The following is a 19,915-nucleotide window of genomic DNA, read 5'->3' on the forward strand; positions in this document are numbered from 1 at the left end:
ATTCTGTCACCAGGAAAGGTTACATAAAAATCGTGGCTGTTGTGACAACTTGAAGAGATAGATAAAAAGCGTGGCTGTTCTGTCGGATGGAAAGGTTAAATAAAAATCGTGGATCTTCTGATAGCTGGAAAGGGTACAAAGAAAGCGTGGCTATTCTATCAAATGGAAATGGTACATAAAAACCGTTTCTCTGTCTCTTCTGTCAGCTGGAAAGGTTACATTAAAAGCGTGGCTCCTATGACATATGGAAAGGTTACATAAAAAGCGTGACTCCTATGACAGCTGGAAAGTACATAAAAAAGCGTGGCCCTTCTGACAGCTGGAAAGATTGCATAAAAAGCGTGGCTCTTCTGTCAGCTGGAAATGTTACATAAAACGTGTGGCTATTCTAACAGCTGTAAAGGTTACATAAATAGCGTGGCTCTTCTGTCAGCTGGAAAAGTTACATAAAACGTGTGGCTATTCTGTCAGCTGGAAAGGTTACATAAAAAAGCGTGGCTATTCTGTCACCAGGAAAGGTTACATAAAAATCGTGACTGTTGTGACAACTTGAAGAGATAGATAAAAAGCGTGGCTGTTCTGTCGGATGGAAAGGTTAAATAAAAATCGTGGATCTTCTGATAGCTGGAAAGGGTACAAAGAAAGCGTGGATATTCTATCAAATGGAAATGGTACATAAAAACCGTTTCTCTGTCTCTTCTGTCAGCTGGAAAGGTTACATTAAAAGCGTGGCTCCTATGACATATGGAAAGGTTACATAAAAAGCGTGACTCCTATGACAGCTGGAAAGTACATAAAAAAGCGTGGCCCTTCTGACAGCTGGAAAGATTGCATAAAAAGCGTGGCTCTTCTGTCAGCTGGAAATGTTACATAAAACGTGTGGCTATTCTAACAGCTGTAAAGGTTACATAAATAGCGTGGCTCTTCTGTCAGCTGGAAAAGTTACATAAAACGTGTGGCTATTCTGTCAGTTGGAAAGGTTACATAAAAAAAGCGTGGCTATTTTGACACCTGGAAAGTTTACATAAAAAGCGTGGCTCTTCTATCAGCTGGAAAGATTACATAAAAAGCGTGGCTATTCTGTCAGCTGAAAAGGTTACATAAAAAGCGTGGCTATTCTGGCAGCTGTAAAGGTTACATAAAAAACGTTGCTATTCTGTCAGCTGGAAAGGTTACATAAAAAGCGTGGCTTTTCTGACAGCTGGAAAGGTTACATAAAACGTGTGGCTATTCTGTCAGCTGGAAAGGTTACATAAAAAGCGTGGCTATTCTGTCAGCTGGAAAGGTTACATAAAACGTGTGGCTATTCTGTCAGCTGGAAAGGTTACATAAAAAGCGTGGCTATTCTGTCAGCTGGAAAGGTTACATAAAACGTGTGGCTATTCTGACAGCTGTAAAGGTCACATAAAAAGCGTGTCTCATCTGTCTGCTGGAAAGGTTATATATATATATATATATATATATATATATATATATATATATATATGTGTGTGTGTGTGTGTGTGTGTGTGTGTGTAACATTTCCAGCTGACAGAAGAGCGACGCTTTTTATATAATATTAATAATAATAAAAACCAGGACTTTGTATAGCGCCTAATCTTTAGAAGCTCTAAGCGCTTTACAACATTAGACAACACATATAAGATAAAAAAACATAATGATATGATTACAAAATAACACCATGAAATTAGAAAACATAAAAAACTTGCTTAGAATATTTAAGGTAGGAAACATTATTAGGTCTTTAAGTTTGGTCTTGTAGTCGAAATAAGTGAGTTTTGAGAGCACTCTTGAATGGGATCACTGTGTCTTCGTGTCTAAGTTCAGTGGGCAATTCATTCCACGTTGCTGGGCACTGGTATGCAAAAGAACGCTGTCCATATGACTTTGTTTTCATAGAGGGAATAACGGGTATACGATTGTCAGAAGAGGAGCTTAAGAATCTTGCTGGTGTGTACATATGGATGAGGTCGGATAGGCATGATGGAATAGAGTCCGATAGTGAAACGTAGCACAGAGAACAAATTTTGTGTTTGATTCTGGATCGAATGGAAAACCAGTGTAGGGTACAGAGCAGCGGGGAGGTGTGCTCTGATCGTGGTACTCTAAGTATGATCCGAGCAGCTGTGTTTTGAACTTTTTGAAGTTTCTGGAGCAGATATTGAGATGAACCAGACAGAATTGAGTTACAATAGTCCAGTCTTGAAAGTACTAATGAACACAAAAGTGTTTTAGTGACATCAGCTGAAAGATATTTGCGAATTGAGATGATGCGTCTCAGCTCAAGATATGCAGCCTTGCATATGTTCATGACATGTTGGTGCAATGTGAGAGTACTGTCCAGAATAACACCTAGGTTTCGTACTGATGGTGTGAATTTAATGTTGGTATTGCTGATATTTATTGTTTGAGGTAAAGGATGTGAATGAGAAAGTCTTTGTGTTGTGATCAGAATTTCCTCAGTTTTATCATCATTCATCTGCAGCTTGTTACATGTCATTCATGATTTCACATCAGAAAGGCACCTCTCTACACATTGGATGGTAGCATCAACTTCAGTTGGGTGGCTAGATTTGTATATTTGGGTGTCATCAACGTACAGTTGGTGGGACACTGGATGATGATCTATGATACTTGAGATCGACTGAGTGTAAAGAATGAAGAGAACATCTCCAAGAACAGACCCCTGTGGAACACCACAACATAGATCAACTAGGCTGGAGTGTATTCCATTTCCAGATACAATTTGTGTCCTGTTGACGAAGTAGGACTTGAACCACAGTAAGGCTGTATCATGAATGCCAAATGCATGCTGGAGACGGTGAAGTAATATATCATGGTCTATTGTGTCAAATGCTGCAGACAAATCAAGGAGGGTGAGGACTGTAATCTTTCCGCAAATCCAACGCAGAGCGAATGTCATTAACTACTTTTAGAAGAGTATTTTCAGTACTGTGGTAAGGGCGATATGCAGATTGTACATTGCTTAAAAGACTGTTTGAATTTAGATGAGATACAAGGTGGGATAGATTTTTGATATGAATGGGAGATTAGAAACTAGGCGGTAGTTCTTTAAATCGTTATGGTCTAGTGTTGGTTTCTTCAGCAGAGGCTTTACAATGGCAGTTTTGAAAAATTATGGGAATTCCCCTGATGACAGAGAGAGGTATTAATAACATCAGTTAGTGAAGGCAATACTGGATCTAAGCACTCAAGCAGCAGTGATGTTAGAATTAGATCAAGTTCACATGACTTCGGTGCACTCATCATCAGGATTGTACGTACGAGATCCATAGAGACAGATTCAAATGCTGCAAATGGTTGCCGCTCAAATTATGTATCCCAACTGTATGGTGACGACGAGTCAATTGAACGTGTGGTGTCAAGCTTATCTCTAATGGTTTGTACTTTGTCACGGAAGAAATTTGCAAACATGTCCGGAAGGTCGACTGGAGAGAAGGTAGTTGGAACTGGTGTAGATTTGTTCCTTGACATTAGCTTGTTAGTAATCTCGAAAAGTTCTTTGCAGCTGGAACTTTCCATGATGTTAGTAGTGTAGTGGGCTGATTTCGCTGCATGGACTATATTTGTGACATTCTTCTTAGCGGCTTCAAAGATTTACTTATGAATAATGAGTCTGGTGGAAAGCCAAAGCCTCTCAGCTTCACGGCGGTCTCTTTTAGCAGCGCGAAGCTGGTCCCTAACACTGCTATACACTTTTGAATTGATACTCTGCACTTGGTAGCTGGGGCATGTTTGTTGAGCAATGAACGCAGGCAGTTATCAAGTTGTTCTGCTGTAGGAGGTAAGCAAGTTGTTAGGTTTGCTTGGATGTCGTGCATTAGTTTGGTTCTATTTATCATACGGAGGTTTCTCTTAGTAGCAGATAAAGGTGGATGGTTAGGGACTGATACGTCAAGATGGCATATAATGCAGAGGTGATCTGATGCAAGGTCATGTGATACCAGGGAGGACCGTAGAATTTTATCATCAGGTCTATGAAGAATCCAGTCTACAATGTGACCATGTTTATGGGTGGGATGGTTAGCTGACTGTTTGAGGTTTAAAACATTAATGGAATCTATGTAACCTTTCCAGCTGACAGAAGAGCCACGCTTTTTAATCTGTTCCTCGTCCACTGATAATAATTCCATTATTGAAAAAGAAGAGGTATGGTTTAACATTTCGAGGTATTTTCTGAACATTCATATTCTCCTCTGTTTCTGTCCATAGGTTACAATCTATTTGCCCTAGTTCCTGGTTTACATTTATTTATAATAATACTTTATAAGCCTTACTGGGTGGCTATTTCTGTTCATATCATTCACTTCCAATAGTTTCTGTTGTTTTTAAACTAGCCTTCTTCAATAATATCTCAACAACCTTCTTTCGATAATTCATTTGAATCTTCCTTACCGTGTTCTCCCTGCGATAATATATTGTATTTCCACCGGCCTCTTTTATATATCTGAGTACTGGGTAGTTTTTAACTTTGAGTAAAAACGCTTTAATTTGCCATTGCATAAAATACTCCATTATCGTATATTCATCATCCAGCAAAATTCTATCAAGCTTCGATGTACCAAAAGAAAATGTTAAAATTTTATTTTTGAATTTCTAATTAGGTTTATTCTAAATTTTTATAAAGCGATAATCATCATTTCTTCTATGCCTTTTATCCAGTTCTGCTATGTTCTTTATCCATTGTTTTTCGCGTTTAATATCTTGTTCAAAATTTCTCGATTAGTATGTTTCCTTTCTTCTAGCTTTGAACTATAACTCAAACATGTTTTGAAACTTTATTTTGTGTTTGTGTTTTTTTCTAGACTGTAGATTAGCATGACAGGTTTGTTATCTTTTGGTGGTAAACGTTGTTAGTCGTATAAATGGTGTATATTTTATACTAAGTTTTGCCACGTTGCTAATGTCAACGTTTGCCAATGCTCATTGTTCTAAATTGTTATCTTTCGTCTCTAAATTATATATATATAATATATGGTATAAAGCGATGGAAGAAAATCTTTATGTTTATCTCTTTCTTCATTACAGTAATATAGTAATGCATATTTTAGTCAGACAATTTTACCTGTGTCGGAATTGGCCTGATTAAAAAGCGCATACCTTTTCTAGTCCTACTGTAGACCAGTCAGGAATTTGTAATTGAACTAGTTGTTGTTGGACAGATGCCCCGCTGAATATGCTATCTCGATTATTTCTCCACGGTATTTTCAAAATTATTTAGCTTGTTTATACTGTGTTATGTTCTTTCTAATCGAAAATGCAGATGATAGTCTTTAATCTGGACAATATCGGTGCCAGTTTCGTTATTATTATAAAATTTACCAACCAACAAACCGTGCTTGCTTAACATCATCACAATATGATGACGTAGTGTCACTATATCAGAAAATTAATTTTTCAAAGAAATAGGCGTGCGCGTCTATTGGTCACACAATATTATAGTCATGAGCACGCTAAACATTGATGTTCACACTGTTGTATAGCATATGTTGGAAACTAAGAATCTTATGTACAATACTGTTGGGGCCAGGGGTGGGGGTGGGGCGAGTGATCTTATGCTTTCGCATTTGTTGGTAGTCTCAATTGTTACAAAGATTAGTGGTTGGAGCTCTTCACGGAATAAATCATTGTAAGAAATGATATTGAATTCTAACAAAAAGTATTTCCCGGTCTTCATGTTCGAGTAATTTAAATGGAATCGTATAGTGTGTGTGTGTGTGAGTGTGATGAGAAATATTTACCAGCAGACGTTAGTAAAGAGCTCAGTTTTGTATCTGTAAGGAACTTGACCAATGTCGTGTATCCATGGTTCGTCAAATATTTCAGCACGCTGATGTTTTCATAACCCCAAGCGGGCGTGAGGAGACTTAGAAATAAACACAAGTATACGTGTTTCATGGCAGCTGTATTCTTTACTGAGTAACCCAAAGTTCTTATCAGCGAAGCAGCGACGTATCCTGCTCAGACAAGGTAATCTAAGGTGAACACGCGATACAAGAGTGGTGGTGGGTTTGGTGTTTACGGCACCGCAACAGATGTAGATTTTTTGCGCTGAGACAATCGGAGTGAATTACCTTGCCCATAAACACACCCTTGCAGGCGACCCGTGCTGTTATTAAAATTCCATCCGGTTCCGAATCCAGCACACAAACCACTGAGCCACCGCGACGCCTCCAACGTAAGTGATATGTACATGTCGACATTGATTTAAAGTGAAGAAAAAATGTTTAGGTGAAAACTATTACCGTCTCCTCATTACATTTTTATTTTGTAAAAGCAGAGTAGATTGCAGGGATTAAATTTCCCAAGAAATGTTTATGTTCAGAATAGTAAACATTATATTGATGACTTGGCAGGTGGCATTGATCAAAATAGGACAATCTTTTCTTTACATCCAGTGACTTGAAAGTAATTCGGTTGAGAAGAAAACTCGGCATTTATCCTTCATATCCGTCATACATTCATCACTTTAAGGACTTTTTTTGGCAGTACTGAGAGTACTTATTGGTTACTTCATTTGTATCGGAAAATATGAACGGGTTTGTTTTCTTCTGAGTAATACTGCAGGACTTGGGAGTGTAGCTGTAGTCCGAATAAACGAGTTCATATTTTCCCATGCAAATGCAGTAACCTTTTTATTATATACTCATTTCTTTTTCCTACCTAAGGCTTAATAATAAATGAATGCAATACAAGAAGAATACATTACAAGAAACAAAGTAATTTAATTTATGACGTATTTCAGAATAAATATACAACCGTAGATCTATCAATATACATTTACAATATCTTTTTAGAGAATGAGTACATTCCCTATCAATTTTGGAATGCAATTTGCAAAATAGAAATATAGTATATATTGCATTTACATACGAACCCGATGACGGTCGAAGATAAACGGATTGGTGTGAACGATACCATTATTTGTAACCTTTGGTTGCACTACACCATGAAACACTCAGCCAAACTTTTTCATATTGCTAACAGACACAATGAATATTAACTATCGTTAACATATTGTGATTCAATACAACTATTGAATGCTAATTACATTAATACACTGTTAATTACAAACATATTACCAAACACTACAATCATAGAGTCAGGCATATAACAGTAAACATTGGCCTCCAGTTATGTTGGGGGTGTGGAAAAATTACAGCATGCACAATGTGGATGTGCCATATTTGCTGGAGATGGTAAGTGCATCGTTTTATTGTTTAGCAGAACTTATTCTACGTAAAATTCCGTTACCTTGTCGTTGTGGGTTTTAACGCTATTTTACAGCACAATATAGACTATACATGGCGTCCAGTATTAATGGTATAGGAAGAACCCGGGAAGTGATTTATACATTGGATTATCGGTAGGTTGATTTTTCATTGGATTAGTGGTACGTTGATTTTTACATTGGATTAGTGGTATGCTGATTTTTACATTGGATTAGTAGTATGTAGGTTTTTACATTGGATTAGTGGTATACTGAATTTTACATTGGATTAGCAGTATGTAGATTTTTACATTAGTGGTACGTTGATTTTTACATTGAATTAGTGGTACGTTGATGTTTACATTGAATTAAGGGTACTTTGATGTTTACATTGAATTAGTGGTACGTTGATGTTTACTATGAATTAGTGGTACGTTGATTTTTACATTGAATTAGTGGTACGTTGATTTTTACATTGGATTAGTGGTATACTGATTTTTAGAATTGGACTAGTAGTATGTAGATTTTTACATTAATGGTACGTTGATTTTTACATTGAATTAGTGGTACTTTGATGTTTACATTGAATTAGTGGTACTTTGATGTTTACATTGAATTAGTGGTACGTTGATGTTTACATTGAATTAGGGGTACGTTGATGTTTACTATGAATTAGTGGTACGTTGATTTTTACATTGAATTAGTGGTACGTTGATTTTTACATTGGATTAGTGGTATACTGATTTTTAGAATTGGATTAGTAGTATGTAGATTTTTACATTGGATTAGTACTATGTAGATTTTTACATTGGATTAGTATTAGGTCGATTTTTACATTGAATTAGAGGTACGTTGATTTTGACATTGAATTAGTGGCATGTTGATTTTTATATTGAATTAGCAGTACGTTGATATTTACATTGAATTAATAGTAGGTTGATTTGTACATTGAATTAGTGGTCGGTTGATGTTACATTAGAGAGTGATAGACTAATTTTCACATTGAATTAGTGGTTCGTTGATTTTTACATTGGATTAGTGGTACGTTGATGTTTACAGTGAATTAGTGGTACTTTGATGTTTACATTGAATTGTGGTACGTTGATTTTTGCATTGAATTAGAGGTACGTTGATTTTTACATTGAATTAGTGGTACTATTTTTAATTGAATTAGTGGTACTTTGATGTTTACATTGGATCAGTGGTACATTGATTTTTACATTGAATTAGTGGAACGTTGATTTTTACATTGAATTAGTGGTACGTTGATTTTGACATTGGATTAATAGTAGGTACGTTGATTTTTACATTGGATTAACAGTAGGTTGATTTTTACATTGAATTAGTGGTAGGTTGATGTTTACATTAGAGAGTGATAGACTATTTGTGAGGGATCAAATTTCTCTCGATCTATGAAGAACACATTAGTTTGAGACCAGAGAACAATTAATTAGATATACTGAGACAGGCGCTTGTTAAATCGCTATACTGCAAGCATTTCTAAATGTCTGGTCGGGGACGGAAGGATGCTAATTACACTTTTGTTTATATAGCAGTCAGACGGACTATAAGGGACATGGTTGAACTTCGATTTCATAGTGGAACTGTCAAAAATTTAAAAATATCCATAAACCGTTAGTCGCAACGTAGAAGGTCAAATTCATCCCAGTTTTGGCGCCTAATTATAAAAGCGGTAAATATATTTAATCCTGATTGGTTATGCTAAATAAGGGGCGTGCTTCCCACACTAATGTTCCTAGTTTTAAATATTTCTACATCGAAAAAATCTAATTAGTCTAAGATTTACTGCAAGAGTAAACGTACATGCACTCCGAGAGGAATTTGAAAGATATTCTCGCTCGTCGAACACTTGTCCAAGGGACAAGAGGACTGAAAGTTCAACGGTCACTATTTGGCTGTAGGAGCGAGGAAAACACAAGGGGAAAATAGCACTTCAGACATATCTTCAGACGTATCTTCCGACGTATCCACAGATGTACCCACGCGCTGACGAAATCAATTAGCTGTGTATATACATGCTTACATAACCACCTACCCACACAAAGAAAGAGGACCGAAGGGAGGCGAGCAGTAGAAAGGTTGGAGAGGAGGAAGAAAAAGGACGGAAAGATAGGGCGAAAAGACAGAGAACAGCTATTGTGAAATTGGAGGGAATCAGAGCTAAGCAGGTTATGCAATTTACAAGTCAACGACTTCGATTGTTCACTCGATCATATGATGAACTAAATCAATCAGTAAAACAGATCGGCTATTTTTATAAATATATTTGTGTTTTGAAATTCGGTGAAAGATTTATTCCATTGTTGTGTATCTTCCTAATGTATTGTATTATCTCCAGTGTTTATGTAACTGATTAAATTTTGATTCTTTTCGTACGGGGGCTTGTGTCATTCTGTTCTATATATCTGCTCGGATCGCTATTAATTCCCCCAATAAGTTTACTCGATCCGGGCAATAATACAGAAGACAATCATCTCCTAGATAACGAGAACCAAATAAAGCGGACACCTTGAAAGAATGTATAATCTGCCAATCAACCCACACCCCTTGCAAGTGAGGGGCGTACCTTTACACTAATTTTTACATTGAATTAGTGGTGCGTTGATTTTTACATTGGATTAGTGGTACGTTAATGTTTACAATGAATTAGTGATACGTTGATGTTTACATTGAATTGTGGTACATTGAATTTTACATTGAATTAGTGGTACGTTGATTTTTACATTGGATTAGTAGTACGTTGATTTTTACATTGAATTAATGATTTTTACATTGGATTAGTAGTACGTTGATTTTTACATTGAATTAGTGGTACGTTGATTTTTACATTGGATTAGTGGTATGTTGATGTTTACATTGAAGTAGTGGTACATTGATTTTTACATTGAATTGCTGCTGGTAGGTTGAATTTTACATTGGACTAGTGGTGGACTGATTTTTGCATTGGATTAGTGGTAAACCGATGTTTATATTGGATTAGTAGTAGTGTTATGAATATTTAATTTAATTTAATTTAATTTAATTTGTTTGTTAGTTTTTAATATTTGTTTACTTTTATTTTTTTATGTTTGTTATATGCTATCAGTAATGAAACATTGTATCGAGTTGCTGACCTTGTTCCAAAATCAGTGACAGTTTTGGTAAACAATGTTTTAAAAATATTTTTATCTTTCTCAGACTAAGAAACATTAAGTTAAGTCAAGGTCAAACCTGCACTACTTTCTTCTACTTATTTTAAGAGCATAGACTTGTAACATAAAATTGGGCGATTGTCCTTGGGATACGAATTTTGCTAAAGTATTTCAGAAAACTTTGTTTTTGAAATTTATATTCCCCTAGTTTAGGAATTTTAAATCCAAAGTATTATATCATATTTTATAAATCTTTAGCATAATCAACAAGATTTGCTTTTTACAATGTCATAAAAGGTGGACATCCTTATTTCAAATCCTATCCAGGAGCTAGCTGTAGGACTGTTTGAAGAAAGACGAATTGCTTCAACTTGTCAGAAAATATGATCTTTCTGACGCAAAAACTTCTTTAACGAAGCAAGAAATAAAACTTATTTTGGTCCAGTATTTGGTGGAAAATAATGTTTTGGATAAAAGTGCTTTGGTTTGGATCAGTAAGTCTGTATCAGACTCTAACATGAAAGTAAAGAAATTAAAATTAAAATACAAACTATAATTGGAGTTAAGAAAGCTTGAACTTCAGAAAGAAGAGAAACAAATGCAATTAGATAAAGAGGAAAGAGAGAAAGAGAGAGAGCGAGGAGAATGCAGTTGCAGTTGGAGAAAGAGGATTGAGAAAGAAATGCAGTTACAGAAAGAAGAGAAACAAATGAAATTAGATAAAGAGAGAGCGAGAGAGAGAAAAAACAAATGCAGTTGCAATTGGAGAAAGAGGAGAGAGACAAATCAAAATGCAAATAGAGAAGGAAGAAAGAAAATATCAGGTTAGATTAAGAGAACAAGAACTGGCAAGTGAAAAAGCACATCCTCACTTTACATACAAATTCAGGTTTTTGATGCTGCTAAGAATATTAGGTTAGTGCCACCTTTTAGAGAAAAGGAAGTAGACAAATAATTTCCTCATTTTGAAAGAATTGCTGAGAAATCGAAATGGCCAAAGGAGCATTGGACTCTATTATTACAGAATGCACTGTTTGGTAAAGCCCGAGACACATATGCATCCCTGTCAGTACATCAGAGTGCTGACTATGATGTTTTTAAGGAATGCATCTTAAAGGATTATGAGTTAGTCCCTGAGGCTTTTCGTAAAAGGTCAGAAACTATAAAATAAAAAAGCTAGACAAACTCATGTCGAATTTGCAAGAGAAAAAGTGCAGTTATTTGATAGGTGGTGCTTAGCCAAGAACGTTGATCCAGATTATGAAAATTTCAGACAACTCGTATTACTTGAAGAGTTCAAGAACTATGTCCATAGTGACATTAAGACTTATCTTGATAAACATAAGATCGAAACTTGGGAAACTGCTGCTCGTAATGCTGACGAGTATTCCTTAGCTCATAAAGTTTCTTTTTTTTAAGCAAGTCTTCCACTCAGCAGTCTTCTGGTAAAAAGGTATTTCAGACTTATACGAGCCCTTCTAAATTTCAATCTGACACAACTTTCAGAAGTCACGTTTCTGATAAAAATTATCAGAAATCCTTATCTCTTCCTTCGTGTACCTATTGCAATAAGAAAGGGCACGTTATTTCTGATTGCTAAAAATTGAAAAATAAGCATCATAATCAAGACAGACCTATTCCAAATGCTCTTACTTCTAAGAGGTAAATGTTACGGTCATGTATTGAAAGCAATACATTTGTTTGTTTTTTTTCTAATAAACCCCAGTCTGATTTTATTATGGAGAATTATGAACGATTCATGTTGAAGGGTTCCATATCACGCATGAGTGGTTCAGCTAATCCCATCCCTATTAAACTTTTAAGGGACACAGGAACTTCTCAGAGTCTTTTATTATCGGGTACTTTGCCTTTTCCTGAGAAGTCTTCTTCTAATGGGAGAGTTCATATTCAGGGAGTAGATTGCTTTGTTAATGTTCCTCTCTGTTGTGTAAATTAGTCAATTGATTGTTTTCCCTGGAAACACAAATGTGCGTTGATAATTTTTGAACAAAGACATTCATTGGAATTTATACTGAATTCAAACCTGGAATAATATGTATGTGATTCCACAAGAGACTATTAACGCAGCTACACTTTGTTGGTTATTACATACGTCATTGCCTTCCATCTTGAATTCCATCGGGATTTGAACTGAGATTCACTTAGAACTTTTCATTGACAGGACTTGTGTGTATAATTCTTGGATTATGTTTGGATTTAATTCGCAATACCGTAAGTTCATTTTTCTCATTTTTTCAGTTTGTATTCCAGGAAAATAAATATTTGTTATATTTTGCAAAGCTTATCTTCACTCTGTCACTCATTTCTGTTACTTATTGTAAAAGCATAGACCCGAAAACAGGTAGGTTGGTTTTTTACAATGGATTAGTGGTAGAATGATTTTCACATTGGATTAGTGGTACGTTGAGTTTTACATTGAACTAGTGGTGCGTTTATTTTTACATTAGTGTATTGGTAGGTTGATTTTCACACTGGATTAGTTGTAGGTGATAAATGCGTTGCTTTCTTGTTAGAGCTGAAATTGAAGCTAAACTCGTTCCAATGTAAAATAAACACTATGTAAAGAGCAAAATGTTATTGTTTTTGTTTAAATTATAAAATGGGATCCTTTATACAAGCTAGCATAAAATGCTGGCGGTAGTATCAACATTTGTTTCTAATGCAACAACATTTGTTATGGCATTGTCCTATACAGGACAACAGTTTTCGGATGCAACGCTGTTGATACACAAGTCTGTGCTACCGAACAAGACAGCGAGATATAAGCAAAAACATATGCATTAAAGGGTTGTTAGGTCGAAACACCTTTCGAGCACAATAAATTGCAAGATTAGTAATTATGATTGTAAGAGAAACAGTCCAGCATTTAAGGAAACAATTGTATGTTGAATTTTCTGATCCAAACCCAGCTGATCAAGTATTAATAAATCGTAACAACAATCAGAGTAATTAACTGAAAATACACCTAAAACACTGGATTACACGAATGAATGACTGACGGAACAAGTTTTGATGACTTGAACAAGATGCATGATGGTTTTGATTGATAGTCTTCTTCACAGCCTGAAAATAATGCAAATCTGGACAAACAAAGCCAACCCAAACCATGCAATTTATACCATCTGCTAACGATGAAGAACAATACGAATACATATTAGTACGACTCTATGGTTTTTAAGTAATAGAAAAGAGCAACAAACTCAAGTTTTTTTGTAATATTCAACAAAATAATATATTTCCCAGAATACAAAGTGAAAATTAAAAATACCTTACAGTATGATGAATGAAATCTTACAGTCCTAAAAGTTCTACCACAAGTTCAAAAGTATCGAGTATTACAAATGAGTTCCAACGGTGTTCCGAATAAATTCAGATCCATAGTACTGATGTAAAATACTCTGCAATTGTTTGATGTGCTAGCCGTCTTGATGTATCACATGAATATAATCCAATTTCTTTAAATGAGTTCACAGTAATTACAAAATAGTTAATCCTGACGTTTATGAGCCCTTTGTAATTCCAATGAATAATTGAAATAAATAAATCCTCTCAAATACTAACTGAGCAGAACTAAATGACTCTGTTAAGACTGATGTATAAGACACGAATAACAAATTCGCATGAAAACATCCCTTTTTAGATAAAAATAAATCCGAATTGCGAATCAGACTGAGTGTCGAATATTCATTTCTAAATCATTCTAACTAGTAAGAAAGTCTAGTCCTTGAACAGCCAACCAATCTGAAATTAGATCTACTGGTTTTACTAGGTGGAAACTCGTGACCGGAAATCAAATCCCATTAAATTTGTCAATAAGATTTCCTCTATACAGATACATGTTTACTCAGACGAAATTCCTCATCCTAAGTACACACCCACAATGTAAAGAATGGACAGTTATATATTTAATACGATGTCTACTAAATCATCGTGACAATCTACAAAGCTTTAGTAAATAACTTCAAACATAATGTGGATATACTTAACAATATTCATTGCACTTTTGATGGAAGTTCATGCAAATGCTGCTTACCAGTTTCTACGATCTTGCCCAAAACAACCTCGACTTACACGACAAAAAGGCTCCGTCATTTTTATGGCATGTAGGTCACAGATATTAAGGGTATAATCCATGTGAAAGAAGTATCAATCTGATATGGCAATACCGTAAAGAAGTATCAATCTGATATGGCAATACCGTAAAGAAGTATCAATCTGATATGGCAATACCGTAAAGAAGTATCAATCTGATATGGCAATACCGTTAAGAAGTATGAATCTGATATGGCAATACCGTAAAGAAGTATCAATCTGATATGGCAATACCGTAAAGAAGTATGAATCTGATATGGCAATACCGTAAAGAAGTATCAATCTGATATGGCAATACCGTAAATAAGTATCAATCTGATATGGCAATACCGTAAAGAAGTATCAATCTGATATGGCAATACCGTTAAGAAGTATCAATCTGATATGGCAATACCGTTAAGAAGTATGAATCTGATATGGCAATACCGTAAAGAAGTATCAATCTGATATGGCAATACCGTAAAGAAGTATCAATCTGATATGGCAATACCGTAAAGAAGTATCACTCTGATATAGCAATACCGTAAAGAAGTATCACTCTGATATGGCAATACCGTAAAGAAGTATCAATCTGATATGGCAATACCGTAAAGAAGTATCAATCTGATATGGCAATACCGTAAAGAAGTATCAATCTTTTCAAGTTAAATGATCCCAACTTGGACATGAAAAAAAATGTGCTTATCGGAATCAGGATCGAATAAGTCGCTGTGAGAAAAACTGAAAAAGTTACGACCAGTGTCAGGTAATGTACAAAACACTGGTACAGAAGGTAATGTACAAAACACTGGTACATAAGGTAATGTACAAAACACTGGTACAGAAGGTAATGTAGAAAATACTGGTACAGAAGGTAATGTACAAAACACTGGTACAGAAGGTAATGTACAAAACACTGGTACAGAAAGTAATGTTCAAAACACTGGTACAGAGAAGGTAATGTAGAAACACTGGTACAGAAAGTAATGTAGAAAACACTGGTACAGAAAGTAATGTAGAAAACACTGGTACAGAAGGTAATGTACAAAACACTGGTACAGAAGGTAATGTACAAAACACTGGTACAGAAGGTAATGTACAAAAATCTGGTACAGAAGCTATTTCTTTTGTTGTGTATGGAGAAGAATTTTGAATAGCCATTGACTTTCAGGTTATAACAGATCCTTGTCCGTTGTATCCTTGTGCTATTCCAAAGGACTTGAGATTTAACATAACACTTTAAAAAGCTTCAGCTATTCATCAGGATTTAAGATTTAGCATAAAACTTTCAAAAATTTCAGCTATTAATCAGGATTTGAGATTTAGCATAACACTTTAAAAAACTTCAGCTATTCATCAGGACTTTGAGATTTAGCATGACATTTAAACAGCTTCAGCCATTCATCAGGATTTGAGATTTAGCATAACACTTTAAAAAGCTTCACCTGTTCATCAGGATTTGAGATTTAGCATAACATCTTTAAAAAGCTTCAGCTATTCATCAGGACTTTGAGATTTAGCATAACACTTTAAACAGCTTCAGCCGTTCATCAGGACTTTGAGATTTAGCATAACACTTTAAAATGCTTCAGCCATTCATCAGGATTTGAGATTTAGCATAATACTTTAAAAAGCTTCACCATTCATCAGGATTTGAGATTTAGCATAACACTTTAAAAAGCTTCAGCCATTCATCAGGATTTGAGATTTAGCATAACATCTTTAAAAGCTTCAGCCATTCATCAGGATTTGAGATTTAGCATAACATCTTTAAAAGCTTCAGCTATTCATCAGGACTTTGAGATTTAGCATGACATTTAAACAGCTTCAGCCATTCATCAGGATTTGAGATTTAGCATAACACTTTAAAAAGCTTCACCTGTTCATCAGGATTTGAGATTTAGCATAACATCTTTAAAATGCTTCAGCCGTTCATCAGGATTTGAGATTTAGCATAATACTTTAAAAAGCTTCACCATTCATCAGGATTTGAGATTTAGCATAACACTTTAAAAAGCTTCAGCCATTCATCAGGATTTGAGATTTAGCATAACATCTTTAAAAGCTTCAGCCATTCATCAGGATTTGAGATTTAGCATAACATCTTTAAAAGCTTCAGCTATTCATCAGGACTTTGAGATTTAGCATAACACTTTAAAAAACTTCAGCTATTTATCAGTGTGACGAAGTATATGATTGGAGGTGGGGTGCTTCATATATTGTATTTAAACTATTATAGAGATACCACTCAGGCTCTATTTTGTTGGAAGTTAAATTTAGTGAAAGATAGATGTAAAGTTCCCTGTCCCCAGTCAGCAATTCCGACCGTTAGATGGTTAAATATACATAAAGGTTGAAATTCAATGAATAACAATTTAATAACAATTCAAAAATCAAACGACTCAAATTTCCAGTTACATTCCTTTCGCTCGACCCTTTAATAAGCCTATCACATTAATCGATTAGCAGTGTGAGACTGATTTCCACCTGTCCTTGTATTTCTACTCATCCGTTGTATTCTTTCTCTCTCCTATTTCTCACAATTCCTTTTCATCTTCCTCCTCTACCTTTCTCCAGATATCTCCTCCTCCTTGACTTCTATAGACTCCTTCTCCTCCTCCACTTCTTTCAGACTCATCCACATTCCTTAGACTCCTTTTCCTCCTCCTCTTCAACAATCTCTCCCCCGACAACACTTCTGTCGACTTTGACTGTCTCGGATAATCTCGACTAGTCTCAATTCCATGTCCAACTCTTTAAGACTCAGAACCCAATGAAACCCGAAGTTCTCTGTCCCCTAAAATGCTACCAGTGAAAACACAAAGACGGTACAACCATTTTTCTTAGCCTTCTCATCCCACACTACACACAGCCTATCATCAGATAACGGCTGTTCAATTTCTTCGGTAACGCATTCGTTCACATGTAAGTACCCACACGTTCTTGCATGCTAAAACGAACGTCATAATACAACACGGTATCAATTACTTCTTATACGTACTTCAATAAATTCCGTCACATCAGTACATATTCCTCATCCCGTTATACTAAACACTATCACAATAATCAGACGCATTTCATTCCTTACAACTCAAAGTACGCAAATATTCAAATATCCATGCTCTGACATGTGCATACGTCCATAGTAAATAATCTTACATACTTCAAACATGTTTCCAGATTCACAATTCAAGCATGCGAAAATTCTAACATAACGCATTAATAAATGTACTGGTTTACTACGAAGTAACTTAATAGCGAATTACAAAATTAATTCTGACCACAAGCTAACAATCTACATAATTCCTACTCGTATTAAATAGTTTTCTACATAAGACTCAAGCTCATTTCTCAAACATGCATAAAATGAACCACTACAAAGGTAATTCTGCATGCTGAATGATCAGAGTAATTAAGTGCACATACTACAAATAATTACAATTATGATGCCGCAATATTCTGCAAAATCGAGCAAATAAGTTACTGACCTTCTCGAAGCTTTGTCTTTCCTTAGAATCTACCTCTTAGTTCTGCCGCAAAATTACGATTGGCTTCGTTTCTCGGAGTAAACCCTATTGATCTGCAATACTTTGTTAAGTCATACGACCGTTCGCCTTGGCCAACTAAAGTTTCCGGTCTCTGGCTAGGCGTGGTAGCATAACACTTGAAAAAGTTTTTGTTGTTCATCTAGACTGTGAGACTTAGCAAAACACTTGCAAAAGCTTCAGCTATTCGTCAGGACTTTGAGATTTAACATAACACTTCTGCTATTTCTGAGGGCTTTGAAATTAAACATTGCACTTGCAAACGTCTCAGAAGTGCAATAGGGAGGAAATTATTACTACGAACTGGAAAACATTTGTCTGCAGCTGCAGTACTATACGTTTACCTCGGAATCAATTGCAAATGTGTAAATGACAAATACAGACACGCCTCTAGTATGGTTATATAACGCTAAGCAAAGGATTATTGCCATAACAGCAAACTCTGCCATGATTATCGGAGTTCAAGTAAATTTATTTTTGATAATTAATTCGGTATTTTTAAATTAAAATGTTATATGATCAGACGTTTTTTCTTCTTCACATTTCTGTTAAAACCTTTCATTTTATCTTTTCCGCCTTAAAAGAATATAGTTCTGATCTTAGCTGACTAAACCATTGATCTGTAAAACCGGTTAGTTCATCTGTGAAAATGCCGAGTATAATTTAGTTCATTTACGGTTTACCAAACACGTTGTTCCTTGGGTAGTCACTAGTGTGGTAAAATTATATGTTCTCTTCCATGTCGTTTTCGACATGAATACATAGAGAATATATATCAGCCTTGAATATTCCTCATTCTATTAACGTTTTTCAACTTCTTGTAATACCATTTGTGCATCAGTCAGTTAGATAACACTAATAATGTCAGTCGCAGAACATTTGTTCAGTTAATTTGAATTTTCTAAATTTCCATATTTACCAATGCTGAATATCACCATTTATCGCTGAATATGACACCACCGCATTATGTGCCGATACATGTGCATCTGTTGTAGATCACTATAATTTCGTTGTACAATTTCAGGAATAAACTAATGAGACCTTGATCTAACTGCTGCTTGGAGAATTTGTATAAGTCACGTGACAAAAGATCTTCTCTCCGAAGTACAAACAGATCCATGTTTACCAAATCCAACGTATTTATTGGCATTTTCGAAAGTACCAAAGGGCAAAAGAAGGGATCAAAATCAGAATATTTAAGCAGCGAACCTAACATTCATATAATGAATTTCTGTTTAGCCTGCATATTTCTTGGCACACGATTGACGAATTTCCTGCAAACATTTAGCTAAGCGAATTACTGACACCATTTCAAAACATTGTTAACATCAAATCATTTTAAGCAAACTTCTCATAGTCCAAAATTGTAGACTTAGTCTCTGTTTTGCCTTATTATTTAGTAAAAACTTCTCAACAACTTTCATTCAAACATTTTATATTGTTTGAACAGATCTCTAACTTAAGAATAAATAGTGGTTTAATCAAAATCCTTTAAGACAGGTTATCTCATAGCCTAAATGCTTAATATCATCGCTCATATATCCACAGGCCTTACGCAACCAACCCCAAATGGCCAGCCTATTTTTCCGACTAAGCCTGAAAACATATCTCAGTATTTCTATCTAGCGGTCCAGACGGATGCCTACATATAAAATCTTAAATAGGGGTCTAATGAAAGGACTTTACAACGGGATATTAGAGTCCACATGTGAACGTATTATGAAATCTTCCTGCTGAATTTTATTACCACCATCTATTCAGCCTCTGATTTATCGAAAGCGGCGGGACAAATTTCGTCGAAACTTTTCTAATGTTAGAACAGATTCATTGCACTAGCTGCGATCTTTCAAAGAAGAGTTCAAAATGAAAATACATAAAGCAGGGGTCCAAAGTGG

The 19,915-nt window shown here is 35.4% G+C and overlaps 1 protein-coding gene and 1 long non-coding RNA gene across 2 annotated transcripts in view; one reads left to right on the top strand and one right to left on the bottom strand.

Moving 5' to 3' along the window:
* LOC149797482 (periostin-like) overlaps positions 1-5,958 on the bottom strand; it is a 34,821-nt gene extending 28,863 nt beyond the window's left edge. Inside the window, exon 1 of the mRNA XM_089962290.1 lies at positions 5,763-5,958. Coding sequence (XP_089818416.1) covers positions 5,763-5,919 — 157 coding nt within the window. The 5' untranslated portion in view covers positions 5,920-5,958. The remainder of the gene's footprint in view (positions 1-5,762) is intronic.
* A 48-nt stretch (positions 5,959-6,006) lies between these two features.
* Positions 6,007-19,915, top strand: part of LOC149797483 (uncharacterized) — a 29,065-nt gene continuing 15,156 nt past the window's right edge. The window contains exon 1 of the long non-coding RNA XR_016421832.1: positions 6,007-6,199. This is a non-coding gene — a long non-coding RNA (uncharacterized LOC149797483). The remainder of the gene's footprint in view (positions 6,200-19,915) is intronic.

The sequence above is a fragment of the Sinohyriopsis cumingii genome, chromosome 6 (genome assembly GCF_028554795.1).
Source record: "Sinohyriopsis cumingii isolate HCF-2022 chromosome 6, ASM2855479v2, whole genome shotgun sequence".
NCBI lineage: Eukaryota > Metazoa > Mollusca > Bivalvia > Unionida > Unionidae > Sinohyriopsis > Sinohyriopsis cumingii.